The 11,116-nt window shown below is 50.1% G+C and overlaps 1 protein-coding gene across 3 annotated transcripts in view; it reads left to right on the forward strand.

Annotated features, from left to right (window-relative positions):
* Window positions 1-9,796, forward strand: part of SNX27 (sorting nexin 27) — a 50,665-nt gene extending 40,869 nt beyond the window's left edge. The window contains exons 9-14 of one of the 3 annotated variants that reach the window (XR_010593999.1): window positions 2,539-2,688; window positions 3,112-3,240; window positions 3,534-3,593; window positions 5,573-5,635; window positions 6,027-6,121; window positions 9,657-9,796. Coding sequence is in view for 2 of the 3 variants with exons in the window: in XM_005293710.4 (XP_005293767.3) it covers window positions 2,539-2,688; window positions 3,112-3,240; window positions 3,534-3,593; window positions 5,573-5,635; window positions 9,657-9,704 (450 nt within the window). In the remaining variant the exon portion in view is untranslated. The remainder of the gene's footprint in view (window positions 1-2,538; window positions 2,689-3,111; window positions 3,241-3,533; window positions 3,594-5,572; window positions 5,636-6,026; window positions 6,122-9,656) is intronic. The other 2 variants (XM_005293710.4, XM_065573726.1) reach the window with 2 other exon arrangements.
* Window positions 9,797-11,116: the final 1,320 nt, after the last annotated feature.

The raw sequence follows: 11,116 nt of genomic DNA on the forward strand, positions 1-11,116 counted from the left end.
TTTATTATGCCCCATGCAGGTTCCGGGGCGCCTGAAGAGGCACATACCTCCTCCTCAGCTGCCCCGGAACCTGCATGGAGCATATCAAACGCATCTTCTACAGATGGTGGGCGGGTTGGGTCCGGGCAGGGGGAGGCTCGGCTTGGGGCTTCTGCTGCCCCAGCCGGGGCTCCTACGCTCGGGGAGAGGGGGCCTTCCAGGCTGCGGCTGGCTTGGGGCTCCTCTGGACAGGTGGAGGGGGGAGGGGGAGCCTCGGGGCTTCGGCCGGTCCTGCGGGGCTCCTACGCTTGGGCCTTCGGCCAGCCCAGCAGGGGCTCCTCTGGGTGGCTGTGGGGGAGCGCTCTGGGCTGCGGCTGGCCCGGGGCTCCTCCGGGCGGGGGGAGGGGGAGCCTCGGGGCTTCGGCTAGCCCAGCAGGGGCTCCTCTGGGTGGCTGTGGGGGAGCGCTCTGGGCTGCGGCTGGCCCGGGGCTCCTCCGGGCGGTTGGAGAGGGATGGGGAGGCTCAGGGCTTCGGCCAGCCTGGAGCTCCTCTGGGCGGGGCGAGGCTCGGGGCTCCTGCAGCCAGGAGGGGGCAGAGGGTCTCGGGGCTCAGGCCGTGGGGAGTGCATGGGCGGAAGGGGCAGACTGGGGGCTAGCCTCCCCAGAGAGGGATTCCACCCGCCACCCATGCTCGTACTAGTGGGAGCCCTGTTGACCCTTTTTGACGGTAACAGCTGTCACAGATCATTGCGGGAGGATCTTGAAAGTCTCTGTGTGGAGCTCCAGGTCACCTGAGAGGCTGTGGTGCCTTAAGCCAAGAGTTGCATTCTAATCACTCCCTAATCCGTGTATTTGCTTACCACAGCGAATACTAAACATCCCCCTCCCCCTGCCTGCTTCACCGCTGAGCTGGTGAGACACTCCAGTAAGCCTGGAGCCCCTTCATTCCTTTACCGGCTGGTTCATCACTGGCTTTTCAACTACTGCAAACATCATAAATAGCGTTAAAGGGCCAAGGTCAAGGTAATATAATTGGAACTCTTCACCTGTGCTAATAACTTCCTTTTGCAATAGAGTCTACAGGTCCCAGTTGTGATTGGAGCAATCTTGTGCAAGGAGCTGTTCAAACTCACTGGAAGACATGGCTCTTGTCCCCAAAACCTTACATAAAACACTTTAAATCATAAAGCTAGGGGGAGAAATTAAGGTTCATATTTGGAATACAGGACTACTGGGTTCTTTTCCCAGCTTCGTCACTGACTCCCTCTGTGCCCTTGGCGAAGTCACTTGAAACTTTCTTTGTTTTCCCCATCTGTAAAATGGGGATGTGACAACTTACACTATAACCTAGTCTACACTAGAAAAAGTGTGCTGGCATAGCTATACTGGCAGCCCCCCAGTGGATGGAGCTTATGCAGGTTTATACCAGTTCCCTGAACAAAATAACTGAGACCAGTAAAAGCACTTTCCCCTCCTGCTATAGCTACATATACGCTAGGGCTTTGGCCAGGATAAAAATAATTGCTCCTCTAACCAGTATTTTTATACTGCAAAAGTTTTAAGTGTAAACCTGGCCTCAGTGAGGTGCTGTGTTTAGAAAGTGCTTTGAAGTTCAGAAGGGCTATTTAACATGTAATTGATGCTCTGAAATCTAACTGATTACTGCTCGCATCTCCCTGAGCTTTCATTGAAATTCGCTAGGTCAGTTTCCCATTCTGTCTCAAGGCTGCTTTGTTTGGGTTCCCAGCACTGCTGGCGAATTATTACACTTTTTAAAAAGCGTTAATTTAAATAAGAGAAATCCCTTGTAAATATTTCCGTAATAGTTTTTGTTAAAATCCTTTAACGCAAACCTTGGCTGGCGAGCCTGAATCTACTTGACAGTGTCTTTAACTATGTGATTTTTGAGCCCATGACTAGGAGATTCAGCATTAGGTCTGAAAGTCCAGGCTAATGTCCTGGCCTCAATTCACCCTGTTGTAACTTTTCCCTCCCTCCCATTCTAGGCCCCAAGTCCCTGGTTTCTGTTTTGAGTTTGTTCCAGGCCTTCAGCAATACTTGCACACAGTATGTTGGTTTTAAGCTCTGTATGACTCTAGTCATCCCTGACTGATGACAGAGTCGGGTAAAACTCAGCAAGCGATTTTTGGGAACATGACAGCATAAGCAGCAATTTGCGCTAAATGACGATGGTTTTAATGAGATCCACACTCAGGGTGAGCTCAGACTGAGGGCTTGATCATTTGTTTAAAAAAAAATATCCCGAGGATTTCCAGGATGCTCAGAGCCATGGTATCTAGTGATACCAGCCGAGCCAGCTTTTTATAAAGCATTTATGGAATTAGTCGGTGCTCGAGGCTGCAGGAACTCAGCCCATGCAAACCTCAGCCAAATTTCTGGCAGTGGACTGAATGTGGTGGTATGCATATGGTTAAGAGCAGGGATGTGTCTCCCAGCTGGGATTGCAGTGAGGGGCTGCTGGACACTGAGGGGATTGCAGAGGGTTGGGGTGATGGGGGAATTGTTGCTGCCAACACATCCCTTTCTTGCTTTTCTCCAGTATTTAAACATGCTGCGGACATGTGAGGGTTACAATGAGATCATCTTCCCCCACTGCTCCTGTGACTCCCGGCGAAAGGGTCATGTGATCACAGCCATCAGCATCAAGCACTTTAAACTCCACGCCTGCACAGAGGAGGGTCAGCTAGAGGTAAACTACTCAAGGGCATGGCAGGGCTTCCTTGGTCTGAGCAAGTTCAGCTTTGCTGCAGGAAGAGGCAGAATACTGGTTCCCCATTCCTGGGGTGTTGCAGCTGCTGGAAGAGTAAAGTTGAGAGCAGGAGGAGGTGGTAAATGCACTGCTGTGTGATTACAGAGACTGCTGCTATGTTGGATTCCCATAGCAAGCTCTGCAGCGTTAGCAGAACCTCCCCACTTCCCCTGCGCACCATTCTGCAGCATTCCTGGGACTCCCTTGTTTTTTTCCATCTCTTCCCCTGCTCTCTGCCCTGCCCCGGTTCAGATCTGCCCTGTAGCATTTCAGGAGCTACCTTGCCTCCTGACTCGGCCTTGGCCAAGACCCTCCCAACTGGAGCATGGCCTGCTCTGGACCCCGATCTCTTCTTCTGTTTAGAACCAGGTAATAGCATTTGAGTGGGACGAGATGCAGCGGTGGGACACAGACGAAGAGGGAATGGCATTCTGTTTTGAATACGCACGAGGAGAGAAGAAACCTCGATGGGTTAAAATCTTCACCCCATATGTAAGTGACCTTGTTAACTGCAAACGCACTAAGGAGAGGGACTTGCCCAGTTTTTAGAAACAGGTGTAAAATTCTCTTTGCCCTGATCTCTTGGCGTGAGAGAAGATTGCGCTGCGTAACCAGACAGCCACTAGGAGGAGCCAGAGATACAGTAAGTTCTTGCTGGGTAGAGCTGGTACCTCTGCCTTCCCCTGAGTGTACAGCTTCTGAGTCCCGCCCTGCTCTCTAATGGACGGCTGTCATTGGTGCTGCGCTTTACGTCAACCTGAGAGAAGGCTGCTTTATCTTTGCAGTTCAACTACATGCACGAGTGCTTCGAGCGGGTGTTCTGTGAGCTCAAGTGGAGGAAGGAGGTAAGATCCTGAAACTGCACAGAAATCGCTTAGTACGTTTTGTGAGTTGACAGTAACCCTTTCCTGGCAAGCTTTCGTACTGGTTCGCAAGATCAGCTTACTGCCCAAACCAGGAGGGGAGGGTTGTGTAGTGCGGAGGGCTGATAGTGGGGACTCCTGGGTTCTATTCCCAGCTCTGGGAGCAGGAACCTGGCAGTCACTCCTGGGTTTTATCTGCAGCTGTTGGATGGGAGTGTTGGCGAGTGACTAGAACAGGGAGCTGGGTGTCAGGACTCCTGGGGCCTGATGGTCTCGTCTTTTGCATAGCATAACTCCTTTTGAAGAGGAGGTGCTGTGCGTGTGTGGCATGCGGTAATCAAACCCCTGCCTCTGCAAATCACTGGCGGTGACACCTTGGGCAAGTCACTCCCTTGCCTGAGTCTCCTGATCTGTTAAAAGGAGAGAGCAAAACCTCCCTCTCCCAGGAGGGTTATGAGGACTACTTAATTGTTCATCAAGTACTTTGAGATCCTGCAGGAGAAGGCTCTGTAGAAGTGCAAAATATTTTTTTAAATTATGCCCAGAATCCCAGTCCCGGTTGACTGCTCAGAATCGGTCAGTCATGACGTCCTCTTGGTAAATTATTCAATGTTTAGGTGCGACTCTGGCTGGTGCTGGGGCTTCTTTCCAAGCCAAGGAGACCTTAGCAAATAAGCCCACTCCACCTGTTGCTTGTTCACTTGTTTGTATTCATTGTTTTCTGCTTCTACTGCATGCACCTCTCCATCCTCTCCTGGTCCTTAGAGGAGATGTTTGGCCACCCCTCATCCACCTGCCAGAGTCTCCCTATCCCCATGTGACTGCTCTGTGTCCCCTTGGTACGGCTTCCTGTTACAGCGAACTGCAGTGTAGCAGGGAGATGGCAAAAGAAGGTAGCTGGCAACCTGCCCCCCAGGGAGTTGGCTCAGAGGAGATGATGCAGAGTTAGTCTGCTTAGGATGTTGAGGTCTGATACTAGCAATGTGCTGGGCCATCATCCCGTGTCGTGTCTTGAATCACCACAAGGTGTCCGTTGGAAAACTTGTGCTGCTCTGTTGTCTCAGTGATTCTCAATCATCCCAGTACATAAGCAACTGGATACAAGCAACTGCGGGAGGCAGGAGACTGCACTAAATGGGCCATTAGTCTGTTCTGTGCTTCTAAGTTCCTCTGCTCAACCCATTACCTCTGAGGATCAACTCGGTCACTTCTATCGTCTCTTGATCCTGAAGCAGGCAGCCTCCAGAAGTGACTAGCTTTGCGTATTAGAACACTGTTGGGTGCCATCTCTGAACACAAGTTGCCTGTAGCATCAGATGGGCCTGGAGCAGACGTGTATTTCTGTAAGGACTGATGGGCTGATATTTGTGTAGGCTCCTATACCCCAGAGATCTGAGGCTGGTATGTGAATATGCTCTGGCAGTCTGGATAGCTCTCATCTGTACATAACCATGCCGTTGCCATGTGCACTGCTGGATTTCCTAAGGGGCAGCATTCGCTATGGTGGCTGGCAGGATTTTTGGCTCTTTATCACATGCAACAGCTGGGCACTATGGTTACGCAGTGAGGGGGAGAAGAGGCACTTTGGTCAGTGTATACAGACTTCTAGCTCTAGCCGTGTTCTTCAGGTTGGCACTGGGCCCCTCACGTTACTGTCCCCTGCTTGGGAGATATTGATCTGCTCCAGGGGCTAAGTCCAAACGTGGGCATCTCTTTCTGCACTCGTGTCAGAGCAGGGCTGAGCGTGTGTTGTGAACATAGGTCTGATCCTGGCTTAGTTCCTAACAGAAAGAATAGTAGACAGTTGAAATTCATTGCCTGGTGCTCCGGGGTGCTTATTGAAGCCTCCAAAATCCCATCCCTAAATTCACCCTAAATACACCAGTGCCATAGAAATAGATATTTAGTCCCCCGCCATCAGTTTTTATTTATACCCTTTTATATTTTTTTTTCTCGTAAAGGTGGAGGAGGAAGCGACAGACAAGGATAACAAGAACTTCAGTAAAGACAATATGTGCAGCAAGGTAACTGGGGTGAAAGCAAACAGCATCTGGGCTCTCTGAGCCGGTCTGATTGCTGTACTGCGGACCTACTATTTACTTCCTGCTTCTCCATGCCAATTCCTGCTAGTGCAGAATAGCGTTCAGAACAGTGGCAGCTTGTCCTTAAAGGAAACTTGCAAAGCAAAATATTTCCTGTGGCTGCATGCTGGGGAGAGATTGCCATGCCGCCTTAAGAAATGTTCTTTGTTTCCTTACACTGGATATATTTAGTCCTGACAGGTCCTGGACATGGGCAATCTTTGGAGAACCCGGAATGAGACTTTACCTGTGAAGCTCTCTCCACTCCCAGATGAGAGGGAAAGGGGGTCAGAAAGGAGCAGTAAAGGGGACACACATCTTTTTTACTTTTCAGTTTCTTTAAAGGACCAAAGACTAAACCCGGAAGCTGCATGCCAACTTTTCCCACGGTAGTACTGGAGGGGCGTCCTGGTACCACTTGATTGGCAGGTCCTGATCTCTTTTCCATCTCCGTAATCAAGGGGTTAATTGAATAGTGGGGAGGGAAACCATCTTGTGTAGCTGAATCATTTAAGCAAAGCCGCCCTGCTTTTATCTGCTAAGCAGTAAGCATTTCTCACTGGTTCTACAGAGAGTTTTAAACCTTTAGCCTCAAATTTTGCCCTCGGATGCACCCAGGAAGTTTCCATTGCCTGACTGGGGTTTTCTATCTTTAGCCTAATCTATGCTTAGAATGTAGGCTGGTGTAGCTGGGTCAGTCTGGGCTGTGAAAAGCCACACCCCCATGCCACATAGTTATGTTGACCCAAACCCTCAGTGTAGACACAACTACACCAACAGAGAAGTGCTCCCGTCAAGATAGCTAATGTCATTTGCAGAGCTGATCCTATACCTTTGTCGGCATGCGCTGTGTCTCTGCTAGGCGCTATGCTGGAGTAGGTTCTGTAGGGTAGATGTAATTTGAGGGTTTTATTCTGCTGCCCACACCTTAATATGCAGTCCGAGTGTACGTGACCCACACTACCCGTGAGCCAAACCCGACACTCGTCCTATCGTGTTGCGAGAGCTGAGGCCTTTGGTTTCCTGAGGACCCACCCGCCCGTTTTCTGCCCCACTTTAACCTCTGGCTGTGCTGCAGTCTCCAGCCTTTCAGCTGTGCCAAAGGCTCCTTCAGGGCAATCTTTGACTCCGCATCTCCCCGTTGCTGCCCTAAATGCACACGAGGATTCGTTAGTCCGTGTTATACAGGAGGGTGGATGAGTTGAGTTGAGGGCTCACCAGTGAGCGCCAGTTCCTGTCTAGTTACCTTGTGCTCCTCCCTCCGAGTGAGAGCCCAGCCATTTATACTGCTGAAGTAAAGGCCACTTGCAGTATCTCTGTACGCACTCGACTCTGTCCCTCCCCTCCAGCTGTGTTTGGCTACAGCCTCTGGTTCTGCGTAGGCCCGTGCTGTTGACTTGCATCTCTGTGTGCCAGAAATCTTGTCAAGTGAAGTCTCTGCAGACTGCTGTGGTCTATTCCATATGTGCAGGGGTAGCGGGGACACAATGAGCAGCATGGAACTTCCGTAATCGATCTATTGGCCTGTACAAATTGTTTAGTGTTTCTCTTTGCCTGCAATGCCCCTTTGCCTGCAATGCTCTGGAGAACTCGGCTCTAGATAATTCCCCTTGCTGAGATTCCAGATGTTCTTGCATTTGTGTACGATGCCTTCCACTTAATTGCTCGCAGGTCCTAAACTAAGGCACCAAGTCAATTGGCTTAGGCTATGGGGCTAAAAATAGCAGTGTAGACATTCCAGCCCTGGCTTGAGCCTGGGGTCTGAAACCTGGGAAGGGGGGAGGGTCTCCGAGCCCGGGCTCCAGTCCCAGCGTCTATGCTCCTCTTTTTATCTCCCTGGGAGCCTGAGTCAACCGACCTGGGCTCTGAGACTCGGCGCCAGGGTTTGTCTTTGCAGTGGAGACGTACCCTGAGTGTCATGTGGTGTTCAGGCTGTTACGTGCCCCCTTGTGACCGTATGGAAGAGTAGATCAGTGGTTTAATTCAGTCACAAGGGGGACCAGCGCTTAAACGCCGTGGTGAGAAGCACTGAACTAGAGAAAGTCTGGAGAGGGCGGAGCAGCCTTGACCGAGGGAAGCCGTGTGCTTCTGTTCCCTCTGCAGGCTCCCAAAGCAATCAGCAGAGAGAGCAATTCAGCCATCTCAGAGTGGGGATTGCGAGTGGGCACCAGGGCACAGTGGTCATGGGATTGGGAGGGGAAGGGGAGACAAAGGACACCTGGGCAAAACCCTCTTGTGAGATCTTTAATGACCATTCGGCACAACCAGGAACTTTGCTTTTTAAAAGCCTTGTTCAAAAGTCGGACGAATTTACTTCCAAGAGGTGCAAGGTGTGTGCAACCTGTCTGGATTCCTCTCCCTCCCTCTCTTGGGAGTTCACCTATTTCAGGCCAGATGCTGGTTCCCCTCCAAAGCATGGCTTCCCATGCCCACTCGCTGACCCAGCGCTATGGCAGTTCTACCTCTAGAGAGATGGGAGTATAAACCCCTCCCCTTTATAACCCACTTCCATGAGCCCGACTGCAGCTTCAGCAAAGGCTCCCTCCATGAATGGAAACCTCATCCTCGCTGGGGGGCGAAGGGGGCTAATTTACAGCTGCAAGCCCAGGGGGAGTAGATCTTTGCTATAGCTGCCTGCTGCAAGGCTGGTCCTCCAACCCTTGCTTCCAGTGATGGTAATTACGAATGGTTATTGGTGTCGTCCATCAACCCTGCTTATGCTGCTGCTGCAGGGAGTGCAGTGGGAGCAGAGCATTGCAGCCTGCGCATCCCAAGGTGCTGGGGATTAGCACTCCGGGTACCAGAATCACTTCTGCACCCAGCGCTGGCAAGGAATCCATGCATGTGTGTTCCGAGATCTGCCTGCTCTCAACCACCACGCTGTTGTGTTCTTGGACAGACAAACCTAGGATGATGATGGGCTTGGGGATCTGAGGGGGAGGCTGCCTCATGCGGTAGGTTAGAGCACCAGTCGTTCCCCTGTCTGGGTCACAAGTGAACGGTCGATTGCAGAGCCTTCATTCGGTCTAGCTTCACTGCCAGGCTGTGCCCAGGATTGGATTACACAGCTGGCGAATGGAAGTTGCAAGTGGGGCTTGAGGCGTTGGCAGAGCTGGAATGGTCCGGGGGCACTAGATGAAGAATGAGGTGAACGAGTGGTGGGGAGGGAGGGAGGGACAGGACTAGTGTAGCAGGTGGGGGAGTTGCAGGTCAACACTGAGGAGCATTAGCGGAGCCTCATGTGACTAGCCCCAGGAGGTTTCATAGTCATAGACTGCAAGGCCAGAAGGGACCTCTGTGATCATCTAGTCTGACCCCCTGTACAACACAGACCAGAGAACACCTCATAGAAATTCCTAGAGCAGAGCTGTTAGAAAAATACCCAGTCTTGATTTAAACATGGTCACCGACTCTTGGTGAATTGTTCCAAAGGTTCATTCCTCTCCCTGTTAAAAACGTTCGCCTTATTTCCAGTCCGCATGTGTCTCGCTTCAACTTCCAGCCGTTGGATGGTGTTCGACCTGTCTCTGCTAGACTGAGGAGCTCGTTAGGAAATATTTGTTCCCCCCGTAGGTACTTATAGATGGTGATCAAGTCACTCCTTAGCGTTCTTTTTTATCAAGCTAAATAGATTGTGCTCCTTGAGTCTCTCGCTATAAGGCAGGTTTTCTAATCCTGGTAGCCCTTAGTGGTGAGACCCAGAAATGGGGAGGGGTCTAGTGCTTAGAGTGGGGGACTGGGAATTGGAATTAAGACTCAATGGTCTGTTCTTTGCTTTCCTGTGGACTCGTCAAGTGACGTTGGGGCAAGTCACCCCCTCTGTGCCTCAGTTTCCCCCTCTGCAAAAGGGGCTGCCCTCTGTCTAACTTGCCCCGAGAGGGTTGATGATTAGCGAGGCTGTAAGAGCAAACCCAGAGGCTTACTGTAAGTAACATCTTTTTAATTTCCCTTTCTTCTCTTTCAGAATATCTTTCAGATGGCCAGATCACAGCAGAGAGACGCCGCCACTTAGCCCCTCCTGTCGTGGAAGAACGTAAACCCCCCCGAAATTAACACTTAAAAAAAGATTTAAAAAATTCTGTTATTAAAAGCCCTTAAACTAAATATTATTAATAACAATACCATTTGTGAATTTCATGGTTATGGAATTAAGCAACTAGGAAAAAACCAGCAGGCTTATCAGAGTAACAAGAGGGGAAAACTTTTCAACAACAGACAAAATCCACCCAAGGGTATTCTGTTTTTCTTTTTTCGTTTCACTTGGGTCCTGCATTGGAAGATGGACTGTGCTTATATTATATTTTTTACAACTGGAAATAGAAATGCCATCCATTTGCACTGTTCAGACATATATATGTATGTATGTAAAAAAAGAAAAAAAGGAAAAAAAAGAAAGTTATATATACAAAATACCACACGTATATACATATATATATTTCTTTTAAAATTTCATATCAGCAGCAGTACCTTTTCTAAGCTTGCGTTTTTACACGCATCTCTTTCCTCCGAATCCATCGTGTTTTTTTAAAAACTAACTTTAATGGAAAAAAAAAAAAGACAAAAGTAACATTACAGGGAAATACCTCTCCTCTCAAAGGACCTTGACAAGTTTACAAGCTTTTAATTTGGGTTCTTTTTTTTTCTCTCTTTTCATTTTTTGCATTGAACCTTTTTAATAATTGTATAAAGCAGCTGGCTCCAGAACTAGTGGGACAAGGAGAGAGGGGATTTTGTTCACTGACAGTCTGATCCTGCATCCTTACCTTGGGTAGCGTTTAAAATCAGTGGGGCTGCTCACGGGTGTAAATGTTCACGCAGGGTGTGATGCTGTAATTGATGGGACTCTGAAAGCGATGGGTAGGATGGGTTTTGAGTTGGAGTCTTCCCATTGGCCTCAATGGACTTTGGGTCAAAGCCCTAAGGAGTGAAATTCACCTCTGTGCCAAAGTGCCAGATTAAGGCCTATTCTCAGTGTAAGGCCCACTGCAATCATAGTTTAAAGGGTTAAGTGGACCTGGGATGGTTCATAGTCCTTGTGCTGGCGCTCAGGTCCTCAGGCAGAGGTGCAAAAAGGAGAGCCGCAAAGCAGAATTAGCTCCGTCCAGCTTGGAGGGGAAGTGAGGCCCCGTCTGTGGCTTTCCCCACAACTTGATCAGATCTCTTTGGGGCGGGGCGAGACCGCCCAGAGCTGTCGCAGCCAAAGAGCTGATATCTTCCTGACGGGCTCTGGCTGCTCCTTGCGGCTTTCCAGGACAGAAGCAGCATTGTTTGGGTGCGGTGCTGACGCCTGTGTTTCACTAGCAGTCGGTCGGCCCAGGCAGGGTGGGGGAGACGAGGTCTGGCAGTGCAGGGTGGCTTCCCCGAGCTAGGGGCGGGTTTTAAACAGCCCCGTCTCTGTGAGAATTGGAACTGTTCTAACCAGCC

Source organism: Chrysemys picta, chromosome 20 (assembly GCF_011386835.1).
Source record: "Chrysemys picta bellii isolate R12L10 chromosome 20, ASM1138683v2, whole genome shotgun sequence".
NCBI lineage: Eukaryota > Metazoa > Chordata > Testudines > Emydidae > Chrysemys > Chrysemys picta.